Source organism: Aspergillus foveolatus, assembly GCF_047715535.1.
Source record: "Aspergillus foveolatus strain CBS 279.81 unplaced genomic scaffold BDW70scaffold_9, whole genome shotgun sequence".
NCBI classification, from domain to species: Eukaryota; Fungi; Ascomycota; class Eurotiomycetes; order Eurotiales; family Aspergillaceae; genus Aspergillus; species Aspergillus foveolatus.
Window position 1 is genome coordinate 463342 of NW_027396073.1, and position 25007 is coordinate 488348.

Consider the following 25007-nt stretch of genomic DNA (forward strand, 5'->3'; position numbering starts at 1 on the left):
CGGAGATTGGGTTCGCGGCCGATGGGAGGAGTATCGCTATCAGGCTGTCATTGAGGTCGACTTGCTTGAAGTCGTGCAATCGACAACTATCGGGGTCTTCATTGCGAGTCGCTCAAAAAGGGCGTTATATTCACTTACGGTGTGCCACACCGCGCCTCAGTTGAATCGCACAGCAACATGCCCGTCGCTGCTTGATCACGCCCAGTTACATGGGATAAACAACGAATGGATCAGACACAATATTTCGCCGGTTTTATTCCGTTGAGCGCCGACTCGCAATAGAGAGTACTAAAGAATAAACGGATTAATGGTTATAACGCAAAAGCAAAATGGACAGAGCAATCCGCTGGTCCCCCTCCTCCACGCCTGCAGAACAGCGCTTCCTCTCCGTTGATGTCACAGGCAAAGTGTTCCGTCTATGCAAAGTCACCTCCTTTACCAACGGTATCCTCTCGCACTCAGTCCTCTCCACACATACCAAAGTCCCCGCCTTTCGAGCCTTCGACTGGTCCCCCGTCGACGAGTCCGTAGTCGCAGTGGGGCAATCATCCGGCGATGCGACGATCCTGCGCATGCGTGAGAGCGATGACTCGCAGGAATCGTTCTCCTTCCCTGTGCGACATCAGAGATACTGCAATGCGATTGCGTTCAGCACTCATGGACTGTTGGCTGCGGGGCTGGATCGAGTGCGGAACGACTTTTGCTTGAACGTTTGGGATGTGAACCAGCGATTGGCGATGAAAGGGGCGAAGGGGCATGTTGAGCCATTGAGGAAGCTGGCGAGTTCGGAGCCAATCACGAGTGTGAAGTTCTTCAGGGATCAGCCTGATACCCTGGTTACGGGAGTCAAGGGGCAGTTTGTGAGAATTTATGATTTACGAGGTATGTTTTGCTTTCCCACTGTATGGGTTGTGAGGCTAACTACTGTAGAGGGCCCGGGTCTTCCGTCGCTGCAGTTTCCGACGAGGTGCGTGCATAATTTGGCTATTGATTGGCTTGATGAGAACTATATTGCGTCTGGATTGACGTCCCATGATTCTACTGTCTGTGTTTGGGACCGGCGGGTCGGTGCTCGTCTTTCTGCGGCTGCCACTCCGGGTTTGGAGACGGGCCAAATGGAGCCGGCGCTCGAGTTTAAGAACGTGATTGCGCCCAAATCGGCTATCTGGAGTCTTCGGTTCTCGAGGACAAAACGGGGCTGTTTGGGTGTCCTTTCGAGCAACGGCCATCTGAAAACGTACAATATTGTCAAAGAGTATGTGGTTGAAGAATACCGCTCGCCGATTGATAGGACACTCGGCCAGAACTCCGTTAGCAACTATCCAGAGCAGATCTATACCAAGTCCGTTCGCGATGTCTTTAGCCCTTATGACCACCCGTCGCGTGGATACGAGGCATCTCAACGAGTAGTCTCATTTGACTTCCTCAACATGAGCAGCTCCAATGAGCCTAGTGTTTTAACGCTGTCCGCTGATGATCAGGTCAAAATTGTTACCGTCAAGCCACCACCACCTCCAGTGCGACTATCTTCACAGGGAACGTTGGTTTGTGGGCGTTTCGATGGACATCGCGATTTCAAGGCGATTTATCCGCTGGGGACTGAGGGCTCAAGCATCGGGCAAATCGCAAAGAGTCTACGGGACAACGCTCTGGAGAGGCAAGAGGAGCAAGCTGAAACCCGTGGTGTGCGAGAGAACCCCGAACAGCCCCTTTCCAGTCGAGAGAACCGGGAGCGCATGCTGTCGGTTGGGACGCTAGGTAGTCCTCTAACTGCTGAAGAAGCGTTGACTCTCTTGACGGTGAACGGGCTGCGGTGCAAAGAAGGGTATTTGTTCAATGGAATGCGGAACAAGCAGATCCTGGCCGATGACCCCTCATTGCAGGATTTCTGGGATTGGATTGAGCGTGAGTACTTGCTTGCCGGGATACGAAGTTCTACTCTAATGAATCAGGTGCACGATCCGACTCTGCGGATGATTCCATGATCATGAACCACTTGGACCTGAATTATCTGGGCGTGTTCGATGTCTGGACGGGAGATTTAGGTAGGTTTACATTCTTCACGTCCTCTAAGACAGTGCAGCGACTGGGCTAACTTTCGTAGGGGCCAGCCTTGAAGCACGATGGCTGGGCCCCAGTGCTGCTCATTACCCGGATATCAATGATACGATCGTGGATTTGGTTCAGGAAAAGCTGAACCTTCCTTCGATTGAGAGTTTACACTCTCGTTACCCCGAGCAGAGGCGGCTTGGTCTGCGGATATGTGGCGCAGCCCAGTCACGTCGTGAGCTCGAGGAGTTGGTCAAGACATTGTCCGCCGAAAGTCAGCATACAAAGGCCGCAGCTCTGGCCGTCTTCCAAAACGAGCCGAAGCTTGCGTATCTCGCGCTGCGAAGTCATACTCCTACACAGGCTCATAAACTCCTCGCAATGGCCATTGCCGGCGCTGCGAAAGGAAAGCCAGATCCTGACTGGGAAGAGACTTGCGCGGAGATTGCGAAAGAGCTTACTGATCCTTACGCTCGGGCAATTATTGCCCGCGTCAGCAGGGGCGACTGGCGCTCTGTCATCCAAGAGACTACACTCCCACTAAAATACCGCGTCGAAGTCGCTCTGCGCTGGCTCCCAGACGACGACCTCACAACATACCTAACTGAAACCACAAAACGTGCCATCCAACAGGGTAACATCGAGGGCATAGTCCTCACCGGCCTCGGCCATTCCGCCATGGAACTCTTCCAATCCTACATCAACAAATTCAATGACGTCCAAACACCGGTCCTCGCCATGAGCCACACAGTACCACGCTTGGTCAACACTCCCGCAAACAAACACCGCTTCGAGACCTGGCGCGAAACCTACCGCTGGCAAATCAATTCGTGGAAGCTTCAGCTCGAACGCGCCCGCTTCGACGTCGGCTCCCGCAAATTCGCCGCCACTTGGGATGGTCGCCGCCTCGTCGAGCCGCCGCGTCAACAAGTCAGCCTGACATGCAACTACTGTACGCGGCCCCTAACTCAGCACGACGCCTCCTCCCAACTTTCCCCTTCAACTAGCGGGGAAGTTGTACATGCGACTCCAGGAAATCCGCTGGGTTCGGCCGCCATGTCCGGTACGATTTGCCCACGCTGCGGGCGCCATATGCCGCGGTGCGGCGTATGCACGCTTTGGTTAGGTTCTCCGGACCCGATGTCCAAGGCTTGTGTGGCGGTGGAGACTGCGACAGCAACGGATCAGCGCAAGCTCTCTGAATCGGAGTTCATGCGGCGGTTTATCGTTTTCTGTATCAATTGTAATCATGGCTTCCATGCGCACCATGCGCGGGAGTGGTTTGACAAGCATAATGTTTGTCCGGTTGCGGAGTGTAGTTGTATTTGTGATCGATAATACCCTATATATAGCAGTTTGAAGAAAATCTACTTTTCAAGCGTTGCAAGTCTGCAGAAACAACTTGGGAGTTGGTCGACGTCACACTTCGGCTTACCCAAAGAGTCATCGTCCAAGATCGTGACTCTGCAAGGTTGACCAAAAAACATTAGCAGCCGCAGAATGAATCACCACTGACTCACCCACCAAGCTCCTGCATCTCCGTCAGCCCTTGCTCGCGAATTTAAGAATCTTCAAAATTAAGCTCAATCTGAACCGCATCTTCTTCTCCCGTCACCTCCAGCTTCCGCGACGAGTTCTCCGAAATAATTTTAACCCCGCACAAGCCCTGCACACACTACGCCCACCACAACCACACATAATGCCGAACTCGAGTCCATCTGCGGAAAAAAGAAAAGAAGGAGGAGGAAAGGGTGGAAGAGGGCGAGAGCGCAAACCGCCCAGCCGCGAAGTCACAGTCTCCAAAGCACTGAGCTTACTCCTCCGACACGCCGCGGAGCGCGAGGGTCTCAAGATCGATTCGCAGGGGTATGCAAATGTAGCGGATGTGGTATGTCTGAACTCACACTCAAGAAGTCAAAACATCATGAGATAGGAGCGGATGGAATAAGCAGGTATGGTTTGGGCATGCCAGCTAACGAGATGTTTACAGCTTGCATGGCGAAAACTGAAATCACTCAAGGTCACCTTCCCCGAAATCATCAGTGCCGTCGAGACGTCGGATAAGAAGCGGTTTGCGCTGCTATATCAACGTCCCTCCGAACAAACTAATACATTGCCAACAAAGGTCGAAGAACCGGCATCCGCCCGAGATGAACCCATAACAGCAACAGGAACAGGAACAGCGACAGCGGCAGCCCTGGCAGCTTCCAAGACCGACCAAACACCCGCACACTATCTCATCCGCGCAACACAAGGCCACAGCATCAAAACTGTCGAAGCAGAATCAGGCCTACTAGAAAGACTTACACTGGATAATCCCGATAAACTGCCCGAGACCGTTGTCCATGGAACATACCATTCTACATGGCCGTTGATTCTGGAGTCTGGGGGGGTGAAGTGCATGGGAAGGAATCATGCGCATTTTGCTACGGGCCCTACTGTGCAGGATGTTCTGAGTGCGATTGATTCTTCCGCTTCTAGAGGGGAAGAAGGAGACGAGAAATCAGGTTCTGGAGCGGGATCGCATGGAAAGGTTATATCTGGCATGCGTGCGGACGCAGCGGTGCTGATCTACATTGACATTCGGAGGGCGTTGGCGGGTGGGTGCCCGTTTTGGAGGAGCGAGAATGGGGTTATCCTTTCAGAAGGGATGGAGGTAAATGTGGCTACAGGCACAGGCACAGAAAAGGGTGTAATACCTGTGGAGTATTTTGATGTTGTTGTTGAACGAAGGAAAGGACTGGGCAAGATTTGGGAGGGTGGCAAGGTAATTCAGAGCTTGCCGGAGGAACTGACAAAGAAGGGGAATCCGAAAAGAAGGGGAGGGGGCAGATAGCAGAACTTGCAAATAGATGCTCCGCAGTAAGCGATGTAATACCAATTTAGCCAACTACTTCGACAGTAGAGCAACGAAGCGATGACGGTGTCACAGTTAGGGCTAAGATTCGGCGTCTGTCTGTTACGCCTTTCACCCATAACAATTGCATCCTACCACCACGTCTAAGCAATAAAACCGTACGTGGTATTCAATAGGTACAGAGAAGCCGTGCAATGACTCAGTTTCTGGTATCACAGACAATAGTAGACCGAGATTATATACAAAGTAAACACAACCCAGTTCAAGCGCCGTTAGACTTCATCCCATCGGGAACTAATTTGACATCATATTTCAGCTCAAGCCCAGCTTGAGGGTCACCCTTGCGCTCAATAAAATCGACAATCAACGAGTCCTTCACGGCAAACACCGAGTCATTCGTCAGATACGGGTCCTTTCGATCGAAAATCTGCGTTGTGAGAGGCTTGTACCCGTCGTGTGTTGCCTGTACAACAAAAACATTAGTTGATACATAACATGAAAAGCCACACCACGCTGCACATCCTCAGACGCAGAGATAAGGAGAGGATAAAACATACAATGATATGAATATGAGCTGGCCGGAACGGATGCCTATCCATCAACTTCAACAGCTTTCCTGCGGGCCCATCATCCGGTACGGGATATGGCGTTGGCCGCAGACAATAGAACGAGTATCTCCCATTCTCATCCGTCCTGAATTTCCCACGCAGGTTAAACTCCTCCTGATCGGGATCCTGCTGCTCATACAGTCCATTCGTAGAAGCTTGCCACACCTCCACCACCGCGCCAACAAGCGGCTTCTTGGTCACAAAGTCCAACACTTGGCCTGTCATGTAGGCCATCTCGCCCTTACCGTCTTTCGGTGCCGTCTTGACTATGCTCTCGCCGTTTGAGCGGAAAGGTGTGTCGGCACGAAAGAATGGCCCTAAAATTGCAGTTGCCGTGGGTGCGTCGGTGGCTTCGTCGGCTAGCTTGAAGGTTATCTCATCGACGAGGCTATCCATGTTCCCATTAACGCTTATCCCTTCAGGTCTTGTACAAGGAGTCCCGGGAAGGTGAGTGGAGGTTTGACATACGACTCAAGCCCAATTACATCGCAAACCAACTGTCCCTCGTTCCGCTTTGCGTTGCTCATCTGGCCGGCCCAGTTCATGAGTTGTACTCCGGCCATCCACTCGTCGACGGTGAGTTCGTTCTCGCGGGCGAAATCGTGTACGTGCCGGATCAGCGAGGCCATAAGTTGTCGGAACCGCGGGTTGACATTCTCGCCCATGGCATTGACAACATTGTCTGTGAATTTGGGATCGAAGCGGTGCGAGGCCATTTTGCTGTTCTCAGGGAGGTTTGTTTGTACGGCGGTAAACTAGGTATGAATGGGAGAAATGAGGGAGTCCGTCCATGGAAATTGTCCAAGTGTTCTTATATAGACGGATATAGAAATGCCTGCCAATGAAAAACAGTGGAATTCGGGCCCCCAGACTCCTCATTCTGAAAAAGAGACCCCGCATTTACCTACGGTTCTAGTCGGAAGCTCGCCGATCGTACGAATGGTAGAGGGGACGAGGCAAGATGTTCCCTTCCGATGTTGAAGGGAGAGTTCGCAGCGATCCGATGACTGCGGATCGGATAAGAGCTTCGACCAATCAGCGCAAGCTATTATCCGCCCGTCTACTATGCTGCACAGCAATGCCCAAGAGTACGCTTGCAGAAAGAATAAAGCTTAAGGTATGCGCCATTCAATTACATTTAGAAGCTCGCCTTAACGAAGGCTGCAATCGCCCTTCCAACATTGTCCGGCGCCTCGATACAATGCCAGTGTCCGACCTGCGGCAACACTTCCATCTTCTTGTTCACACTTGACACGTGATCAAAAATATACTGGCACCCCTCCAGGCTAGCCGACTTATCTTCGTCCCCCGCAATTAATAGAAACGGTATATTGATAGCCGAGTAGTCAATAGTAGGGGCATTGGCGATGGCCTGACATAGAGCCGCATAACCCTTCGGATTCTGTCCGAGGACGAGTTCCCGAATGAAGGAGCTAGCGAGGGGGGAGGCTGCCGAGCCAGTAGCTTGGTAGGGGATGCTGTTCGCTAGAGACTCCATGCCACCTAATGTCATTAGCAATTATTCTCAGCTCGATTGAAGATGACTTGCCCTCGGCCGCGGTTGCACTGCGCTTTTGCATCACCGATGTTAGAGTCTCGGAAGGGTGAGTTGGCCCAATCGCTACAATACCCTTCACGCGGTCTGCATGTTCAGAGCCCAGAAGTGTGACAACTAGCCCACCCATAGAGTGACCGACCACAACAGCTTGTGGAATGTTAAGCGCATCTAGTAACCCGATCACATCATCGGCTATGGATGCGATAGAGACAGACTGGCCTGTGTATGTAGAGCGACCGGAGCCATAGGTATCGGCAGTGATGCAGCGATGCTGAGGGGTCAAGTGCGGGAGGAGTGGAAAGTAGTAGTTCTGCGAGGAGCCTAAGCCATGGATGAAAAAGAAGGTAAGGCCATTGGCGGGAGCTCCGTTTGGATGGGAGTCGGCGTAATGTAGTTGATGGTTATTGACTGAGACGAACGGCATCTTTTTCAGGCTTGGTTGGATATCTGTTTGGGTCTGGGATATCGAGATGAGAGTTTCGGGGGGATGAGGTTTTGGAGCAGAGCACTGGAAGCCGCTAAGATTAGATACCGAGTTACCGACGTCATCTCATCTCACAGCTATTCTTCGGAATTTCATAAACTAGAACAGCCATATTTGCACCGAAATTCCGAGCAGCTTCATCGCAGACCTTGACAGTCTCATCTGCTATAGCCCACAAAGGCCGGCCACACCATCGGGTGGTGGAAAATATGAGGCTTGCTAATAGATTGTCCAAGCCGAAGAGGGGTACGCTATCCGAAGGCTACCCGCACTGCTCCATCGGATCGGAAAACATGCAGCAGTGAGCATTATCACATAGCTCACTTGGGGGTGATACAGCTCCTCTATAATTCTATATGTAAGCAGGTATTCCTGATGATCAAGTCGCATCCAGTTGAACCAGCTCTTGGTCGAAGCTGGATCCTGGATCGAAATCGGGCACGAACTTCTCCAAAAGGATGGCAGTATCGTCTTCGAAGGAATCTGTGCTCAAGACCGTCGCAACTGACACCTGGTCAACAATCTCGGTCGCTTTGAAGAGATCTTCATCGTAGAAAGCGGAGCAGTCGGAGAACTCGTCATCATCGTTCCCATTGTTTTTCGCGCCGGAGCCATCTGCCTTCTCAACCGGCGTCGGATGGTCTGCCCCATCTAGAGCAATCAGAATGTTATCAAACTCTTCATCCTCGAAGCTCAAATCGTCATGCTCAGATTCGGTGGCCGTATCAGTCTCAAAATGACTCTCAGAATCGGGCCCAGTCTGCTCCTCTGGGCTTTCGCTTTCCGGCTGAACAGATGGCGTTCTCTTGATGAAGTTGAACAACAATGGCTGACTCGCAGGTACAGCAGGGGCATTAGGGTCCGGAATACCACGGCGAATTCGTTCCTCGCGGGCTTTTGCTTCCTTCTCGGCCTTCTTCTTCTTTAACTGTATGCGTCGCTTCTCCTTTTCCCGGAGCTTCTGTGCTTGGATTTCACGCTCTTCTTCTCGTTCGATCCGGGCTATCTGAGATGCTGTGAACTGAAACCGTTTGTTGCTACGTTGGTACCGACGGCGGACGTTGCGGGACTTCTCAAGAATGATTCGTGGTCGATCGGCCATTAGTCACGTTGGGAGAACGGCGAACTGAGGGCTAAACGATGCAATAGAGAAGGTAGACATCGAGTAGGAGGATTAGTAGAAACAATCAAAAACAGTAAATGACACTTCCAACAATATGGGCCTGCCTTGCGGTTGCCTGGAAACATTCGACTCTTAATAGCTGTGAAGAGTGCACTTATCTTGAAACCACGTGACCCGCCCTTAGGCGGCCGGCTTTCAGCTTGAACCATTGTCTAAGCAACAAAGAGTCACCACCATCTTTGACTCTAGTTCAGAGGAAGAGGCCGTTGACCAAGGATTTCGCAGTCAAAATGTCTTGAGTTTAATTAAGATGACAGTGATCATGTTGGACCTGTATACATCTGTTTCGATTCCAAGCAAGAGGCATCTTTTCTCTCCAGCTCCTCCAAAACCAGCTTCCTGTAATCTCAATACCTTCAAGACTAAGTTGTGTTCGAATCGAAATCTGTGCACATATCTTTCAGCCGTCATTATCAGCCGTCATTACCAGAGAGCGAGCCTCTACAACACCAGACACAGTTCTTCCAATGGCGGCAGGGCTACCCAGTCTGTAGATCGCAGTTCTCTAGGGAAAGGTACTTGCATTAGCATCAGTAACTGCGTAGCGTGGATAGATAGGTCACCGCTTTTACTGAGTCTCCTAACTGCCCCCTGCAGGAGTATCACATTACCATTCACATATAAAGGAGGAGCACCAACCGAGTTTATGAGAGCTGGAGTATCCGCTGTCCTGATATCCTGAGCAGCGCGCATATTTCGGATAAAAAACGGATCCTATCATTGTATGTGGTGGTACGACTGCTATTAATGGGCTGCTCCAGCTTAACAGTATTCGGGGCCTTGAAGACCTTGGATTGGGAACGCAGGCAACAGTTCAAACCCTCTTTCTAGAGGACTGATTGTCTTCATACCTGGAAGCTGCAGGGAGTACGCCCATGTCATACCGTGTGCGTCGGCTCCTGTTGATCCGGGCAGATATCCCAAGTACGAAAATGAGCTGTACCGAACTGCTGCAAAGAGCCTTACCATGTTATCAGGACAGATTGGCTCTTTAGGAAGTACCTTGGAAACACTCTGGCTCGCGGTTATTTATAGGCTGTCCATGTAAAACGAGTACATTTGATTTGCTAGGGTAAATCAAACTAGCTTGATGGCTTTGGCCGGGTTGTATGGTTCCATGTTTAGAGAGTGTCAGAACTCGATGAAGACAGAGACTCACAAAGTCCAGGCGACACGAGAGCGAGAGCAAGAAGGACTATGTTAATGAGGAGAACACTGCCTAGGTATGTCTCCTTCAACGTGACCTTGTGCCAAATTAGAACATAAACAGCGAGCCAGTCATGACAGATAAATCAGCACATTGAGCTTAGGTGAAAGGCCTATTTTCTGATACCTGGAATTAGTCCTAGTAGTCTGTCAAGAATAGAGCTATTTTAATTAGCATTTAGCACAAGGCTTCGGGGTAGGTGACGATTCGTCCCGAAGGACAGGGCGGACCGTTGCTGGTTTATTTTCTAATAACCAGCTAAATTAAGAGTTTATGGCATCAATACTAGAGTAACGGGTGCCAAATCGAGCTCGATTGATAAAAAGCTCTACCTAAGTGGTTGTTTTGTGGTTTTCCGCATATATAATTCGAATACATTGGGAGACTCGGAACGGATAGACTCTCACTCTACAGAACTTATAGATCATACCTTACTTTTCGTCTTTAAAGGCTAAGGCTAGTATAAGCCTCCCAACACGCATCATAAAGGAGATTTATGGCCACTGTATATACTCAGGTACAGTAGGTTTACTTCGATCAGGGCTAGGGCAGGCCCACTCTTATCGATAAAGCGGCTCCACTACATAGGCTCAATCCGCTTGTGCCCCTCGTCATCAGAATTACCTGGCTTGTGATTGCAGGCAGCCTTAAAATCATACATTTTGCCCAAAGTCCCTTTATAATTACACACCTACTATAAAGTTCACCATGCGTCTCGTCAAAAATAAGATTGAATATGGCGGGGCCGGTAGCGTCACCCTCATTCCCGAAGAGCCTGAGGACATGGTACGTCACCCCTCCAAAAAACAGATTCAGCCCCTTTGACCAGTAACCTCACCAGTGGCACGCATACAACCTCATAGTCCCAGGCGATCTCCTTTACGCAACAGCCATTCGCCGCGTAACGACGACCGCTGCATCAACCGGGTCAACAAGCTCCTCGCGCGTGCGGCTAACGCTCGAAATCCGAGTCAAGAACCTCGACTTTGACCCGCAGAACTCTCAACTACATGTTAGCGGGCAAATCGTGAACGAGACGCCGCATACGAAGATCGGGCAGCATCATACCCTTGACCTAGAGCTTAATCGACAGTTCACTCTTGAGAAGGGGTCCGGGCAGGATGGTGAGGGGAGCGGGTGGGATAGTGTCGCGGTCGAGGCCCTGAAGGATGCGGTTGATGAGGGTGGGAATCGGAAGGCAGAGGCTGTGGCCGTTGTGATGCAAGAGGGATTGGCGCATATATGTTTCATTGGACAGTTCCGGACGGTGTTGAAGCAAAAGGTCGAGATGTCGGTGCCGAGGAAGAGGGCTGGGGGGAGTGATCACGATAAGGTATTTGTTCCTATTGAGGGTTTCATCCACCAAATATTAACAGCACCAGACAATGACAAAATTCTACCAAACTACCCTTGACACGCTCCTGCGCCACATGGAATTCAACATCAGCTCAACATCAATGACAAGCAATGACCCCGTCAGGCCAGTCCTCCTCGCATCGCCGGGCTTCACTGCGACGGCCTTCCAAAAACACATCCAATCAGTCGCCAACGCAACTACTCCCGCGCTCAAACGCCTCCTCCCGTCTATTGTCGTCGTCCATTCTGCCTCCGGCTATCTCCACTCCCTAACCGAAGTACTGCAATCCCCCACCGTCAAAGCCCTTCTCAGCGATACGAAGCACGCGCGAGAAACTAAACTCATGGACGACTTTTACGAGCAGCTGCGCAAGGAGACGAATAAGGCTACCTACGGGCCGCGCGAGGTTGAAAACGCCGTTGAACAGGGCGCTGTGGGGCGCGGCGGGGGTATTCTCATCATTTCAAACAGGCTGTTCCGGTCCCAAGATATTGCAGAGCGGAAGCGATGGGTTGCGCTTGTGGACCGCGTGAGGGATGTTGAAGGGGGCGATGTGCGTGTGTTGAGTTCTGAGCATGAGAGCGGGAAAAGGCTGGATGGATTGGGCGGCATTGCAGCGATTTTGACGTTTCCTATTTCAGATGATTTGGAGGAAGATAGCGAATGATCTCTGATTTCTATTAATTCTTTGATAGATTTCGAAGGCGATACGTACGTCGCAATATTCCATCGCTTCAAGCACACGAGCAATGCTCCGAACTCGGAAGCACACTTTGCTAGTAGGCCATCTTACATGCCTGGTGAATTGTCCAAGAACTTGCTCATAGTATAGCACCCTCAGATACCAAAAGCAGATATCGGCTTAGCCTATTGATTGCAGTCCCTTCCCTGACGGGGCAGAAGCAAGTCTCGAGGGACCCTGCCATCCAGCCCTCCAAGGCCCAGCTGTCAGAACCCGGGGCACGGCCCGTATAGTCGACTCCATATGGCCAAGGCAGAGAAAGACTATGTACGATAGTGTGACTGTCCACGTAACCTCGAGAGTAACCAAAAGCCGGGCCGGGGCGGGGGCGGCTTTCAGCAAGCGAATCCCGTCGATACTACTATAGACCAAAGCAACGAAATTTCAAATCCATCGACTATGGCCAAGACAGGCCGTGTGCCAAGGATGCCGGCGGCTCAACGGTGCGTTTTCTAGCAGCCGTCTAGTTCGGGTAGTAATTAGTGACTAGTATGCCTTATCAGCGTAGGGGACTATACATGGGGCTATACTTAGACGCCTGGGCGTGGCTTGTAGAAGGTAGCTGAGCCGGGCGATGCGGTTCAATTTATTGTTGCTCAGAAGTTGTCTATCTTTAGAGATGGTGGAGGTTAGCACATTAGATAGGTAGGCTAGGTTACTTGTAATTGTCGATTCAGAGTGTATTGTATCTTGTAAGGAGTGAACACGTATGGGTATATGGTCATGGACATGGACGTGGACTTGACATGCGAGTAGGAAAGGACTGTAAAGCAGAGACCCGACTATGCGACAATAAAGAATGGAAATAGAGTAAAAGTATACATGTCAAGTGATGCGATTCTCCAGGCTTGGAGTGATGAAATAATGAAGCGCCAAGAAACAACTACAGTAGTTCAGCATGTCTATAAAGCAGGAAAACACCGAGGGAAAATGCGATTAGGTTGTAGTATTGGTCTTCGTTCTTGTCTTTCTGTGGTAGGTTGTGCTGTCTCCTGCTTCATTTGGCTCTGTTCTTCGTCGCTTGCGTCGGAGTTCGGGTGTTTGTGGTGGTTGCCGCTGCTGTTGTTGGGTATTATCTTGTTCTTGTTCATCTCGTTCCCTTTCTCGTTCCTGCGCATCAATGAGATCTAGTTGCGCTTCGCACTGGTCTGCTGTATACGTAGTGGTGGCCCCGAGTTCTGTCATCTATTCATTCTTAGACAGGGAGTCTTGTCCCGAGCGAATGCACGAGCTCACCTTCTGTGCTATAAATTTGTACTTCTCTCGCTCCCAGCAACTTCTAGCCTGTAAAAGTATCCGAACCTGGAAACTTGTCAGTTACCATGATATCTTGGCCGCATTCCACTTCTTTGTCTCAAGAAGTCTTGGAGTAATCGCGGGACACTCACGCACATCATGGTCATCCCACCGGGCCATTCGCTCCTTCCGCCTGCGCTGCCGCATCTGCAGGCGGGCCTCGGTGGCATCTTTGTTGTATCGCTCCCGGAACATGTCTCGGACTACTCTCCATGCTAGTTTTTGCTGGCGAAGGCTGTCCACAAAGGCATCTTCTTCTTCTGCTTGCGGGTTCCGACGCCCGCGTCCAGGTGCCCGGGCCGGCTGAGTGCTGGGGCCGGCAAAGCTCTGCCTTTGCTGCTCTTCTAGGCGCTGAAGCCCTTCTGGATGCGGAAGAATCGTTACTGGTGGTTCGCGGGTCACGGACTGCCTGGATTCCCCCCGGGCCCTTTTCTTCGATGGCTGAGGAGAGAGAGTCTCTTCTCTATTCCCGTATCCGCTGGGTGCAAACCCGAGGCCATACTGAGGGTCTCGAATAAGCTCGCTGGGATAGGATGTGGTAATCCCTAGACCATGATGGACAACGGAGTCAGAAACCGGGTACTGATACTCCTGCGAGTGATGGCTGAGTCCCGGGCTAGTCCGGGTATGAGCATACGAGGTGTCTGGCAGACTGATTGGTGTAAGGATTGCCGAAGCTTGATACGGCGGTGGAGCATTGTATGGATTGCTAACTGCTCCATATGGTGACTGCAGAAAGCCCAGGGTATCAGTTTGCGCGGATAAGGGATTTTCTGCAACAGTTGTACTCTGACATACCGGCCACTGTGGATTGATACCTCCATAATACTCATCCATCCCTTCATTGGGATTGCATCCACCCTGGCCGAATGACATTGGGACGTAGTATTCACTCGAAGACCGGCAAAGCATGAAACAAGTCAATCAGAGTATAGCTAGAAGCGCCGAGAGGTTCGCGAGTGGGCCCAAGAGGACAATAGAACGCTTCGTGAAACAGGCAGTTGGGAGGCCTGTGTAGAGGGCGGCAAATTGTAGAGGCTCGACGAATAGATTGAGATCTGGCTGGGTAGAATATATTATTTGTTTCGGACCCTAACCAGATGTATTGAGCTGATTCGTCCTTTGCACAGTAGGCGAGAAGTTCTTTAGATCTCAGCGATGTTTATCTTGTGAATATAGTAGAAGATGGTGATGAGAGAGATCTTAGTAGCGGTCTCGTGGATGTTCATATACTCGAGTCGACGATATCAACAAAGCCAGAAAGCCTCGCAAGGCAAAGCCAGTATAATGAAGCTGCTCTTTCGACAACAGGCTCAGAGGGTTCGAGATTGTGTGATAGGTACCGCCGACCATTACCGTGCCACACAAACCCTCTCTTAACTAGAGGCCTAGGATGGAAGATGAGTCTGATTTAAGCGCCCACCTCTTCCGGGGAACGGGGTCCGTTTTCTAGGAAGGTCATCTTGCAGCATTCACAATGACATGAGAATTTACTAGGTAGGATCTAGCCCCCAATCCACGGGGCTCAGACTTGCATATTATTTCTCAAGGCCCACCGCGCTCGTTCTTGACAAGGGCCAGAGGGGGCCCGGGACAGGACCGATCCACGTCCCAGAGCTTTGGATCTCCAGGGGTGAGAACCTTGAAAGAGGAGTCAATAGTACCGAAACGGAGGGATCTCGGCTTTAGTGACCCTAAGTCCAAGTGGTCGTCGGCTGATTAGCGCTTAGTTGACAAAAGATGTTGCCAGCTCCAGCTTGAGCTAGTGGAAGGCTTTACAACAAAGAGTTTTGAACAGCCCGACGTAGATCACCCGTGGATAATCCTAACGGCCCTGAAAGATGATTAGAGAATCGGCGATCGGTGTTGACTGCCATTTGACGAGCTACAAAGGGGCCGGTGTTGGGAGTGTCTAGCGTAGCCCCCAAAAACCGCAATCGAGGCGCAAAATCTTGGTTTCATTATGAAGCGCTGCAGTAGTAGCTAAGGAATCCTTGGCGGCGCGCGTAGACAGAGCACAGTACCAAACGGAGAGTTTTCAAAGAAGCTTCGAAGAGTCGGGCCCCAGGGTAAGCCAGTGTCGTGGCTTGTCCGATCAAGTCGTGCTTCTTTTCTTATTGCGGCTGTAAACCCCATGTGGATAAGGATGCACCGCCTAAGTTCAACTCGGATTAGCGTGGCCGGGCAGCAGCTCCTCGCCTAAGAATCGAACCATAAATGAACGCAATTAAACGCCTGGGCTGACCACCATGGTTGGCGGAGCCCGGTGCGCGCCGCGGCCTTGCAGGTCTGTGACCCGTGAGCAACAGCCCCAGCCCAGGAGTGAGATGGGGACTCGAGAATTGTCTTTGATTGAGGGACCCCACCCAGGACTACATTCTTCGGAATCCAGGCCATCAGTAATTTGGATTTGGGGATCTCGAAACTCGAGCCAGGATTCCTTCGCAACCTTAGCCTGGATAAAGCATAGTTTCTCTTCCTTCCGGACCTGCATCCAACAATAGCCACGTGTTTCGAACGGTACTGGCTGGCTACGCGCCAGACGACACTAGGACGCAGTCGTCCTGTGCTTTTTCGAGCACGAGTTTCCAATCGATAAGAGAGGAGGATGAGCTTGGGGCGAACCCAGCGCCTAAGGACGGAATAACATGGGCGGTCGCTTCCAGTCCGTCAAGTGGAGAATAGTGATGAAAGGTGCTATAATTCCTTGACTTGCGGAAGTCGCAAGAGAAGGAAAGCGGAGAATGCGATGGCATTGCGCCTCGCGAATGACAGGTACGTAGCAGAGAAGGATCGAGGATGGTGTTGCGCCCTTGCCACAGCCAATAAACGCACGTGACGTTCCTATATCCATCTGTACGAGCACTGCGCGGTCTTCATCGTCGAGTTACTCACCCTTCGGGAAGTCAGCAACCCTTGAGTAATCGGCACTGATGATGAACAGCGCATGAACGGGCGAATGTAAGTGGTAAGCTAGAAGAAACCATCGTACAATAAACTAGAGTCTCATCTCATCGCCCGGCCTGAGCTTGCCGATATCCGAAATGATCATTTCCTGGCTACATCGCTAAAACTGAGCGAGGCTGTTTTCCTGTTGATCTCCATCAGGCTGTTTTCCGACCAAACGGCCCCTTTCGTTGACCTCCGTTTCTCCCGACCTTGCCATGGCGTGGTTTTTCTCTCCCTACCCTAGCTGATCGTGGCTATGTCCTGGCGCAGCAATGGCTCAAAGCACAAGCTTTAAAAAATCGTCAAAATGTCGACTTTTCTTGATACTTTAACAATGCAGGGTCGTATCTAAATTTAGGTATATCAAATTATGTTGCTTACTTATACAGTCACGATAGTTAGCCGGAGCTATTCAAGGAAATGACATTGCCGTGCATGCGGCAGGGCTGGCGGCCCCAAACTGACATGCGTCTGTCTGACCTCCTACTCGAAGACCACAATAATCCAGCTGCTAAAAAGATTCACTGCGCACTTTCCACCTACCGTAGAAGAGCATAAGGTTGCAGATCTATATTTAAATTCGTATACAATGTAAGACCATTTTGAGGCGTCCAGTATATGCGTTAAAAATCTTCCTGGTAATCTGGCTGAGCCAGAGAACTCAGGAAGATCCCCCGCTCTGAGGCAATAAATCTCTAGTTCCTATCATCCTCTGAGAATCCCTCCACATCATTATCCGCCGGGGAGGAGCGCCCGTTCCGCTGATTTTCTAATGTGTCGTCTGCGGAGACGGAGATTCCTCGTGCACCCCATCTGTTATATCTCGACTGATGCTCTTCGCCGTCATCCTGGTCGTGCAGTCTCTGCTCTTCTTCGTCTTCGCTTCTACGCTGTCTAATGTTCAACACCTTGTTCACAATATAACTGTTCCGGTAATCTTCCGAGTCCACTACCCCTCCATTTCGCAGCTTAACTCGCTGTCGGGTGTAGTAGACCCAGGCAAAGTCGGCGTAGAAAGCCGTTTGAACGATTCCAAAGATGATGGATATCAAGTCCACATGATGTTCAGATCCAACTGCCCTGACAAACCAGTTTATGATGTAAAACGCTCGGTAAGAGCCCAGCATCAAAAGGTAGTATGAGTTGATAACAGTAGGCACAGTGGTCTGGCGAAGGAGTAACAGTTGCGGAAGGACGCAAACTGACTCCAAAATGATAGAGAATGTCCATAAGACCTACGGTGATTAATTGCAGTCAGTATTTTTTCTTTTAAGAACAACAGCGAATGAATCAGGTAGCTCGGCTTACGTCTTCCAACCATGGCCGTGTGGAATGTCTCTCCCCAAAGATAAGATGCATAATGGGAGCGAGAACTAACGAGATCCCAACGGATCCTAACGCCATCTTCCACGCTCTTTCTCGTTCTCGAGTTCGTGGGAACACTTTCATCATCAAAAAAATAGTGTAGAAAGACGATGAGAAGTAGAAGAGCTTGAAAATGACAAGATAGGCGTCTTTCCAACCGACTGATCGAAGTAGATCAGCGTAGCGTGTGAGGAATACCAAAGCATAGAGAATTTGAGTCAGAAGGGAGACACCTGCAGATCGCGACAGTTTGTTAATCAATGGCTTTATAGCATATTAGCCGAAAGGAGGATTACCTTCTGCGCTCCGGTTTCTGTGGATGGTCCCAATGAGGACACATTTTGACAAAAAATGCGTTATGTCCGCAAGGACGCGAGGAACAGTCAAATGGATCATTATGTGTCAATGTGCAAAGCAATCCGGTATAATAACAAGCAAGATAGAGCAACCATGCAAGTCGAAACCCAGGCTTAAGCCCTCCTATAGCTTGGCTTTGTTCGTGACCAGATCAAAGCGTAGCAGCCCGTGATGAGTTGCAAGACGCCGTGCTTGTAGTGGCAGACAAAAAGACTAGAATACGCAAGGCCCCGTCAGATATTGGGTCCGATACAGAAGGAAACGTGGTGTCGCCAGGTCCAGGCAGAAGACTGGAGGCTGGAGGACGGACCAAGGGCGGCTATGGAGCGAAGCTCAGGTGGGGACGACGGAAACGTTGATAAGCACGGGAGATAGCGATGGTGATCCGAGACAAGAGCGGCGATGGACTCAAAAAGATGTTGAAAGATAAATTGAGATTGATAGGACGCTACTGGGCGTCAGTGACATTGCACAAGACCTTCACGCCGAAACCTGAAGCTTCTCCCAGTACCCAGCTTGGGGAAGCTTCAAGGCCGCGCGTGCATCACGTGGGACCGATGACATCAGCAGACTCGTGATTCCTCTTCCGAGTAGGGAATGGTCGGCGGTCAGCCATTTGGTGTGGAACTAGCGTCCTGTTGTTCCAACTGTCGGCAACTATACTTCTTCGAAGTCACTCTGCACTCACTCAATGGACGCTGATTTCATGATTGAAAATAGGTCTTGAGTTGCCCAAGAGTCATTGTCCAGGGATATACCAGACGCTGTCATTTTACCGGCAGCAGCAAGGATTTCGGCATACCTAAGCACCGGTCTTGATGTACAATCGGCAGCCAGCCGACAACTCACGAACAGCACAACAACCCTAGTTCTCTTCGAAATATGGGTCTATTCTGTACTCGACAAAGAAGTGAAGTGAGCTTACCAAGTGCCTGACCTGCAACGGGGATAACAAAACTATGCTCACTTCTGCAAGTTGACTCATGTTTCCCGGAAGTATATTGACTGCTTGAAGGGAGATGTGACCTTTTATCCCGGAGGCAGCCTGATCTATGGAGCCTACGGACCCTCTACTTAAGAGGCGCCAGCTCGCCCAACCAGAAACTGTCACTGTGCTGAGAAAAAATTAAGATGCAGATTCGACCACTCACGAGGCTCAGCTGTTACTGAAGCGGTTTTGCCCGTTTTCCTCCGTTCAGCCACTCAAGATCGTTATACTTGTAGTGCAATCGACTACCCCACTTCGATGTTTCTTACAGGGACAACAAGGAACGATCATTCCATATGCTGGCGTCTAGCCCTGTCTTGACACTCCCACTGTCGGTCCAGAGACACTCGTTGGCCTTGCTTGTGCCAGTCCGTGTGTTTGTCTTACGGTCACCCAAATCTTCTCTATTTCTTTGAGGCAGCCAAACTACGGATATTCGATCAGAGGTCGGAGCTTTTGACAGCAATGTTATAAAGTCCGGTGCTATTCCCTCGCCGTCGTTACCCCAAGCGGGATACGCTGTGCCTAGCATGAAGTCCGATTCTTGAAGCGAGGACAATAAGCAACGCGACAGCACGGGAATTTATTCATTCTGATGGCTCTTGAACAGACGGCATCTGATCCAACTCTAGAACGTTTGGATCTGTCAGTGAAAATCATCCGCTGACGAAAATCGAGAGGGCGAAAAGCATATCTCTGGGTCCAATCAGTGGTTGCCTCATTTTATTTTCCGTCAGTTTCCTTCTGTTTTTGCTTTGACCTTGGGTTGGCGTGCAGAAACGAGTCAACATGCCGCTGAGGAGATGGAAAAAGCAAGCGTCATCTGAAAAGGTGGGATTGACCAAGTCACTGGTCTTAGTCTCACTTGCTGTCCTTGCTTCCATTTCTTTCAAGTTCTTCTCGCCGCTACTTCTCTATACCAGCCTCACTTACTCGTCTTACGTCTGATTTTCGTCTAAGACCTGAATTTTCGGCCACTTGCTCAAACCATCGGCTCAGTCATGAACTTCGATTAGTAAGTGATCTCCATGCTGTCCTATTTTGCCGTCCCGGTTTCAACACTTTCAACCTTTATGTCTAAGTTGCAGGGAGGGTCTACCTGTGACTATTCCTAAACCTGTTTATACTTAACACTCTATTTCCCCCTCCTCCCTTTTCCTCCAACACTTTCTCTCACACGCCTTTCCCCGCTTCTGATCGAGGGACCATCCTCGAATCCTTGGCCTCACTCTATCGCTGCCAACCATTTACATACATGCATGTAACATCCTCATCACACCCGCCCCTCTGTCTGGTCGCTTTCCCTTCAACCTGCAGCGCTACTTCCACGCTGTGGGATGTGCCCGTGTCATCGTCACTTTCTGGTGTAACAGACTGCTCGTCGCCAGTGACTTGACAGGCCAATCTCCCCGGACCGTTCTTGCGCGGCAGACTTGCTAATCTCCTAATCATGCGTATGTACAGATGAAACCGCGCGACGTGATTGGAAAGCTTGCACATTGACCAATATGTCGTAAGTTCCATCCTCGTTCTTCACTGGGTCCTTGTGGTGCCCAAACCAAAAGCCTATTCTCTTGTCAATCTACTCTGTTGGGGGTGTATATACTTTCGCGGTATATATACATCTGTATACTACTATCTACTCATATATATATATATTTATATATGCACGCACATATTTTTGATTCTTTCTGCTTGTTCCATCATCACTTCTCAACTTCTGCGCGTCCTCAAATCGCTTGAAAGCAAGCAGAACTTTCTTCTATCCCTGGGGGACATTTACTGATTGTTAACCCTGCCTCCTTTCTCCTTCATCAGGTCAGCCCCGAGTTCTAAGCGGGTCAAAACCTCTGCCCCTGTCAGCTCACAGCAACTCCTCTCTCAACAGCAACAAATTCCCCAAGCTCAGCCTTTTCAACGCGTAGTACACTACGAGGGCATTCCTATGCCCCCTTCTCAGAATCCCGGGTCGAATCCGCGTAAACGACGTTTGTCCCCCCCTCCAGGATCGACTGCAACAATGACTGGTACACCTGGCGATGATCATATGGCTCCAGCGCCGGAGAATACGCCCAAGAAAAAAGGAAGAACGAACACTCCTTGGACTGCAGAGGAGGAGCAAAGGCTGAAGACAATGCGCGATGCTGGTCGCAGTTGGAGCGAGATTGCCAAGGTTCGTTACTAGAGCAGCTTTACCTACCCAGTTTCGCTAACTGATGGTGCTTTAGACATTTCCCAATCGAACCGAGGGTAGCGTGAAGAAGCATTGGTATAAAGTGCGCTCTACCCACCGTGAAAGTATGGCTAGTCCATTAACATTGATCTAGGACATGCACTACGCGGAATTTGCGGAAGATGAGGTGGGTTACATTTCGTTGGTTATGGCTCTTCGCGGACTATTCTAATGATGACCACAGTCTATAGCCCTCCGAGAGGCGATCAAAGAATATGAGGCAAATAAGTGGAAAGTTATCGGCCAAAAAGTCGGAAAGCCGGCCAAGGTGAGCTCTCAGAGGCCCTAGATACAACTATGGTTTCAGCCTCTTAACGTATGAATTTCAGGCTTGCGAGCAATATGCAAAAGAGCATTTTAAAGACACCTAGATATCGAACGGCTGTGACGACGTAACGACAATCGCAATGCTCTTCTGGATTCCCACTGTCCCTTGATTCTATGCCGCTGCTTCTCACGACCAGCTTTCTAGTCTCAGTTTGCAATACGAGCGAAGTGTTACCGGTGTCATTCGTCTTATGCCTATTTTCTCGCCGCTTTCACTTGGCTTTGGTGATCGGGTATACTGGGGTCGGGACGTTCTCAAGATACATTTTGCAGAGAGGCAACTTGGGTTAACGACATGCTTTAAGGGCAGAACAATGACTCAAGAGATAGACTTTAATGCGAAGTGATATTAACCTAGCGCACAATCCAAAATTGTAACCCGGTGTACGAAGAGACAAGTATTGTAAATGATTCAATAGGCAGGGCGCACGGGTTGGATCCGATGAGCGGCGAGATTAACTTGTATTTTCTCGACCTTACTGGATCATCTCTTCCCCACCACTCTTCCTCGTCAACCGAGAATTTGTCGTCCTCAAAAGCTGCTGCCCGTGAGCTGCGCATCGCGAGTTTTACAAGTTTATCCTGTTGAGGTGAAATCTAGATCTCCCAGAATACCCTAACGTCCGACTCAGAATCATTACTGACTTTGAATGTCCTGAACCCAGATTCTGTCTCTTGTCTTCCAGTGTACTGCCTCCCGTCTTTCCGACTTGCTATGGCCATCATGAAGCCGAGTAGCGTGGATTTGTCTCTCGATCAAGGTATCTAGGTAATCTGCCTGCATGATGACCGGTGTTCGACGACTGCGTGCCAACTGAGCCTGCCATTGCACCAGCGGGCGTGCAGTCGCCGTTCTGAGATCATACGGTTGAACTTGATCTGGATAATTCCAGCGAAAGAACTCATGCGCGCGACCCCTTTCTTATTATAGCGCGGACCAAATGCTAATCAATCCATTTAGCATGGCCTCCGGCGCCGCAACGTCTACGGTGGGGGCAGCCACGAAGGAGATTCGCTTAACCCTCTTTGACGAACCCCATCACCATGAGGAGGGAGTCGAATCTCGCAGGGCAATAGGAGGTACATCCCCTTCCCAACGGCTCACCTATCACCTTAAGAAAGTCGAGAACCGGCTTGTCCAGTACAGTCTGGAGGCCCGCGGCATAGAACGAGTGCAAGAAGACGAACGCATCCCGCATATATCTTGGGTCTCGTACTTGCAGGTTTTCTTGCTGTGGATGTCGGTTAATCTGGCAGCGAACAACATCACTCTTGGGATGTTGGGTCCCGCCGTTTATGGCCTCAGCTACTTGGACTCTGCCCTTTGCGCAGTATTTGGGGCTCTCTTGGGTTCCATATCTTCCTCGTGGATGGCTACATGGGGACCTATCTCCGGTATACGTACTATGGTGCGTTTCACTCTTCAAGTTATGATTTGGCGTCTCTAACCGAGTTTAGGCATTTGGACGCTATACTATGGGATGGTGGCCTAGCAAACTCATCGTGATATTGAACCTCATTCAGATGATCGGATATTGTCTGATTAATTGTGTCGTCTGCGGGCAGATCCTCTCTGCAGTATCGCCGAATGGAACTTTATCTGTGGCAGTGGGTAAGAATGCTTGGAAACTTCTCATCTTTGGCTCCGGCAACTGACCAAACAACAGGTATTGTGATTATTGCAGTCATCAGTTGGATAATTGCTACGTTCGGAATAAAGGTCTTCCATTATTATGAACGGTAAGCGTAAGCCTTCAATTCGGGGAGACAAACTGATCTAATGTGTGTAGTTTCGCCTTCCTACCCCAGATTATCGTCATCAGTATTCTGTTCGGTGTTTCGTCTTCAAAGGTCGACCTATCTACACCATCTCACGGAGACACTCGCACAGTGATAGGGAATCGGTACGCTGCTTCGTGTCTTGCATTACAAGTACCCTTTCTAACAGAGGCTTCACATTAGCATCTCATTCTTCTCGCTCTGTGTCAGCGCCGCAATTACCTATACCCCACTAGCGGCCGATTTCTTTGTCTACTATCCAGTGCGCACATCAAAACTCAAACTCTTCTCCCTTTCCATCCTCGGCCTCCTTGTCTCGTTCACCCTCGCCTTCCTTTGCGGTATCGGCCTCGCTTCCAGCATAAACATTCATCCTGAATACGCTGCGGCCTACAATGATGGGCAGGGCGCACTTATAGTCCAAGGCTTCAGCTCTCTCCACACTTTTGGCAACTTTTGTTCCGTCATAGTCGCCCTCGGCCTCATTGCCAACACGATTGCGCCGACCTACTCCGCAGGTGTCGACTTCCAGACGCTCGGCCGGTACGCCGAGAAGGTGCCGCGCGCAATTTGGAACACCTTTGGCGTTGTGATTTACACCGTCTGTGCCCTTGCTGGCCGAAGCCATCTCGCTGACATCTTCACCAACTTCCTCGCTCTTATGGGCTACTTTGTTGCTATCTGGGTCGCCATCGTCCTCGAAGAATGCTTCATCTTCCGTCGCCGAGGTATAGAAAATGGCTATGGTTACTATAACTGGCTCGTTTGGAATGACCCATCCAAGCATCCTGTTGGCATCGCCGCGCTGATTGCATTCTTGACGGGTTGGGCTGGCGCTATTCTCTGCATGGCGCAGGTCTGGTATATCGGGCCGCTGGCAAACTTGGTTGGAGAATATGGTGCTGATGTAAGTTTCCCCGTTGTCCTTTGCTTCATAGATTCGGGTTTAAGAGATCGTCTAACAAATAATTATTCAGATGGGGAACTACGTGGGTTTTTCGTGGGCTGCTATTGTCTACCCGCCTCTTCGCTATCTAGAACGAAAGCAGTTTGGTCGGTAGATGTATGTATCTGCCCGTCTGTGCTAAGGAGTCACTTTCGATACGCTGATTCAGTGTCTAGCCCGCATGGCTGGGTGCTGTATATTGACCCGGCAGTATCCATTTAATATAGGACGAAAAACACTTGGAGGAAAGGAACGGGTACAGCATCTGAAGGAAAGTCACTCAGGTTTCAAGGTTACTGGCCGTTACTGTCCTTTTCGGTTACTCCGTGTCAACAGTCGTCCTTCTGTACCTAGAATATTACCTGCGCAGAAAATTGCACATGATACAGGATGTTTAGAGCTTAACCTGAGTGACTCAGTGCTATTATAGCATGGACGGAAAGTTTGATGGACAGCCTTCTCTGGTGATGCATCCGCATACCGACTGAAACCTCACTACCATTGTATATGTTTTGGATATCAGGACTGAAATCTATTGCCGAGCACTGCCACTAGTACCTAATGACCTAAACACATCTCCATTTCGTAACACCGTTATCGATTTGCCAGGTGAAAAAGCTATGGGTTGGGTGTAAGTTGTTACTGCTATTTTCTCTTATTATTTCTTACCCAGTAATTTTAGTATAAGGAGTGGCCGATGCCAATGCCCGCCCTTTAGGTCG

The 25007-nt window shown here is 50.2% G+C and overlaps 10 protein-coding genes across 10 annotated transcripts; 6 read left to right on the plus strand and 4 right to left on the minus strand.

The window, feature by feature from the left end:
- Window positions 1-54: 54 nt before the first annotated feature.
- On the plus strand, window positions 55-3437 carry BDW70DRAFT_122549 (uncharacterized protein). The gene is made up of 4 exons (XM_073734802.1): window positions 55-882; window positions 931-1905; window positions 1953-2045; window positions 2105-3437. The coding sequence occupies exons 1-4, from the start codon at window positions 330-332 to the stop codon at window positions 3385-3387; spliced, it is 2904 nt and encodes a 967-aa protein (XP_073598748.1). The 5' UTR covers window positions 55-329; the 3' UTR covers window positions 3388-3437.
- A 1731-nt stretch (window positions 3438-5168) lies between these two features.
- On the minus strand, window positions 5169-6230 carry BDW70DRAFT_148312 (intradiol ring-cleavage dioxygenase; the record flags this gene model as incomplete). The annotated part of the gene is made up of 3 exons (XM_073738851.1): window positions 5169-5369; window positions 5464-5902; window positions 5983-6230. 3 exons carry the CDS (start codon window positions 6228-6230, stop codon window positions 5169-5171), a joined length of 888 nt encoding a protein of 295 aa, XP_073598749.1.
- A 422-nt stretch (window positions 6231-6652) lies between these two features.
- BDW70DRAFT_148313 (alpha/beta fold hydrolase) lies at window positions 6653-8658 on the minus strand (the record flags this gene model as incomplete). Its single annotated transcript, XM_073738852.1, has 3 exons — window positions 6653-7017; window positions 7064-7529; window positions 7957-8658. The coding sequence occupies 3 exons, from the start codon at window positions 8656-8658 to the stop codon at window positions 6653-6655; spliced, it is 1533 nt and encodes a 510-aa protein (XP_073598750.1).
- A 292-nt stretch (window positions 8659-8950) lies between these two features.
- BDW70DRAFT_130914 (uncharacterized protein) lies at window positions 8951-9769 on the plus strand. Its single transcript, XM_073735898.1, has 2 exons — window positions 8951-9244; window positions 9379-9769. Exons 1-2 carry the CDS (start codon window positions 8990-8992, stop codon window positions 9568-9570), a joined length of 447 nt encoding a protein of 148 aa, XP_073598751.1. The 5' UTR covers window positions 8951-8989; the 3' UTR covers window positions 9571-9769.
- Window positions 9770-10632: 863 nt separating this feature from the next.
- Window positions 10633-11970, plus strand: BDW70DRAFT_171963 (putative translation factor pelota; the record flags this gene model as incomplete). The annotated part of the gene is made up of 3 exons (XM_073743365.1): window positions 10633-10732; window positions 10788-11279; window positions 11329-11970. The coding sequence occupies exons 1-3, from the start codon at window positions 10655-10657 to the stop codon at window positions 11968-11970; spliced, it is 1212 nt and encodes a 403-aa protein (XP_073598752.1). The 5' UTR covers window positions 10633-10654.
- Window positions 11971-12917: 947 nt separating this feature from the next.
- BDW70DRAFT_122614 (uncharacterized protein) lies at window positions 12918-14389 on the minus strand. The gene is made up of 4 exons (XM_073734804.1): window positions 14140-14389; window positions 13438-14070; window positions 13282-13347; window positions 12918-13230 (listed from the first exon to the last, which is right to left on the minus strand). The coding sequence occupies exons 1-4, from the start codon at window positions 14251-14253 to the stop codon at window positions 12982-12984; spliced, it is 1062 nt and encodes a 353-aa protein (XP_073598753.1). The 5' UTR covers window positions 14254-14389; the 3' UTR covers window positions 12918-12981.
- Window positions 14390-16541: 2152 nt separating this feature from the next.
- On the minus strand, window positions 16542-18235 carry BDW70DRAFT_122589 (ER lumen protein-retaining receptor). The gene is made up of 3 exons (XM_073734803.1): window positions 17952-18235; window positions 17599-17888; window positions 16542-17525 (listed from the first exon to the last, which is right to left on the minus strand). The coding sequence occupies exons 1-3, from the start codon at window positions 18049-18051 to the stop codon at window positions 16986-16988; spliced, it is 930 nt and encodes a 309-aa protein (XP_073598754.1). The 5' UTR covers window positions 18052-18235; the 3' UTR covers window positions 16542-16985.
- A 2785-nt stretch (window positions 18236-21020) lies between these two features.
- On the plus strand, window positions 21021-21522 carry BDW70DRAFT_157522 (SANT/Myb-like DNA-binding domain-containing protein; the record flags this gene model as incomplete). The annotated part of the gene is made up of 4 exons (XM_073740367.1): window positions 21021-21173; window positions 21229-21276; window positions 21328-21360; window positions 21418-21522. The coding sequence occupies 4 exons, from the start codon at window positions 21021-21023 to the stop codon at window positions 21520-21522; spliced, it is 339 nt and encodes a 112-aa protein (XP_073598755.1).
- BDW70DRAFT_130950 (uncharacterized protein) lies at window positions 21255-21958 on the plus strand. The gene is made up of 2 exons (XM_073735899.1): window positions 21255-21501; window positions 21563-21958. Exon 2 carries the CDS (start codon window positions 21675-21677, stop codon window positions 21849-21851), a length of 177 nt encoding a protein of 58 aa, XP_073598756.1. The 5' UTR covers window positions 21255-21501; window positions 21563-21674; the 3' UTR covers window positions 21852-21958.
- A 98-nt stretch (window positions 21959-22056) lies between these two features.
- On the plus strand, window positions 22057-24826 carry BDW70DRAFT_130952 (purine-cytosine permease family protein). The gene is made up of 7 exons (XM_073735900.1): window positions 22057-22150; window positions 22226-22969; window positions 23019-23172; window positions 23228-23300; window positions 23351-23464; window positions 23523-24246; window positions 24317-24826. The coding sequence occupies exons 2-7, from the start codon at window positions 22502-22504 to the stop codon at window positions 24398-24400; spliced, it is 1617 nt and encodes a 538-aa protein (XP_073598757.1). The 5' UTR covers window positions 22057-22150; window positions 22226-22501; the 3' UTR covers window positions 24401-24826.
- The last annotated feature ends 181 nt before the right edge of the window (window positions 24827-25007 follow it).

What these genes read in the sequence shown, in the direction of transcription:
- BDW70DRAFT_122549 (XM_073734802.1), top strand. Translation starts at nt 330, where the DNA reads ATGGACAGAGCAATCCGCTGGTCCCCCTCCTCCACGCCTGCAGAACAG. An exon ending in GAGAATTTATGATTTACGAG is followed by an intron (nt 883 to 930) that starts GTATGTTTTGCT and finishes TAACTACTGTAG; the next exon opens with AGGGCCCGGGTCTTCCGTCG. An exon ending in TGTCTGGACGGGAGATTTAG is followed by an intron (nt 2,046 to 2,104) that starts GTAGGTTTACAT and finishes TAACTTTCGTAG; the next exon opens with GGGCCAGCCTTGAAGCACGA.
- BDW70DRAFT_130914 (XM_073735898.1), top strand. Translation starts at nt 8,990, where the DNA reads ATGACAGTGATCATGTTGGACCTGTATACATCTGTTTCGATTCCAAGC. An exon ending in AGTCTGTAGATCGCAGTTCT is followed by an intron (nt 9,245 to 9,378) that starts CTAGGGAAAGGT and finishes AGGAGCACCAAC; the next exon opens with CGAGTTTATGAGAGCTGGAG.
- BDW70DRAFT_122614 (XM_073734804.1), bottom strand. Translation starts at nt 14,253, where the DNA reads ATGCTTTGCCGGTCTTCGAGTGAATACTACGTCCCAATGTCATTCGGC. An exon ending in GTATCAATCCACAGTGGCCG is followed by an intron (nt 14,071 to 14,139) that starts GTATGTCAGAGT and finishes GGCTTTCTGCAG; the next exon opens with TCACCATATGGAGCAGTTAG. An exon ending in ACAAATTTATAGCACAGAAG is followed by an intron (nt 13,231 to 13,281) that starts GTGAGCTCGTGC and finishes AAGAATGAATAG; the next exon opens with ATGACAGAACTCGGGGCCAC.
- BDW70DRAFT_122589 (XM_073734803.1), bottom strand. Translation starts at nt 18,051, where the DNA reads ATGATCCATTTGACTGTTCCTCGCGTCCTTGCGGACATAACGCATTTT. An exon ending in CAGAAACCGGAGCGCAGAAG is followed by an intron (nt 17,889 to 17,951) that starts GTAATCCTCCTT and finishes CGCGATCTGCAG; the next exon opens with GTGTCTCCCTTCTGACTCAA. An exon ending in CACGGCCATGGTTGGAAGAC is followed by an intron (nt 17,526 to 17,598) that starts GTAAGCCGAGCT and finishes TAATCACCGTAG; the next exon opens with GTCTTATGGACATTCTCTAT.
- BDW70DRAFT_130950 (XM_073735899.1), top strand. Translation starts at nt 21,675, where the DNA reads ATGCCGCTGCTTCTCACGACCAGCTTTCTAGTCTCAGTTTGCAATACG.
- BDW70DRAFT_130952 (XM_073735900.1), top strand. Translation starts at nt 22,502, where the DNA reads ATGCTAATCAATCCATTTAGCATGGCCTCCGGCGCCGCAACGTCTACG. An exon ending in AACTTTATCTGTGGCAGTGG is followed by an intron (nt 23,173 to 23,227) that starts GTAAGAATGCTT and finishes ACCAAACAACAG; the next exon opens with GTATTGTGATTATTGCAGTC. An exon ending in CGCACAGTGATAGGGAATCG is followed by an intron (nt 23,465 to 23,522) that starts GTACGCTGCTTC and finishes GCTTCACATTAG; the next exon opens with CATCTCATTCTTCTCGCTCT.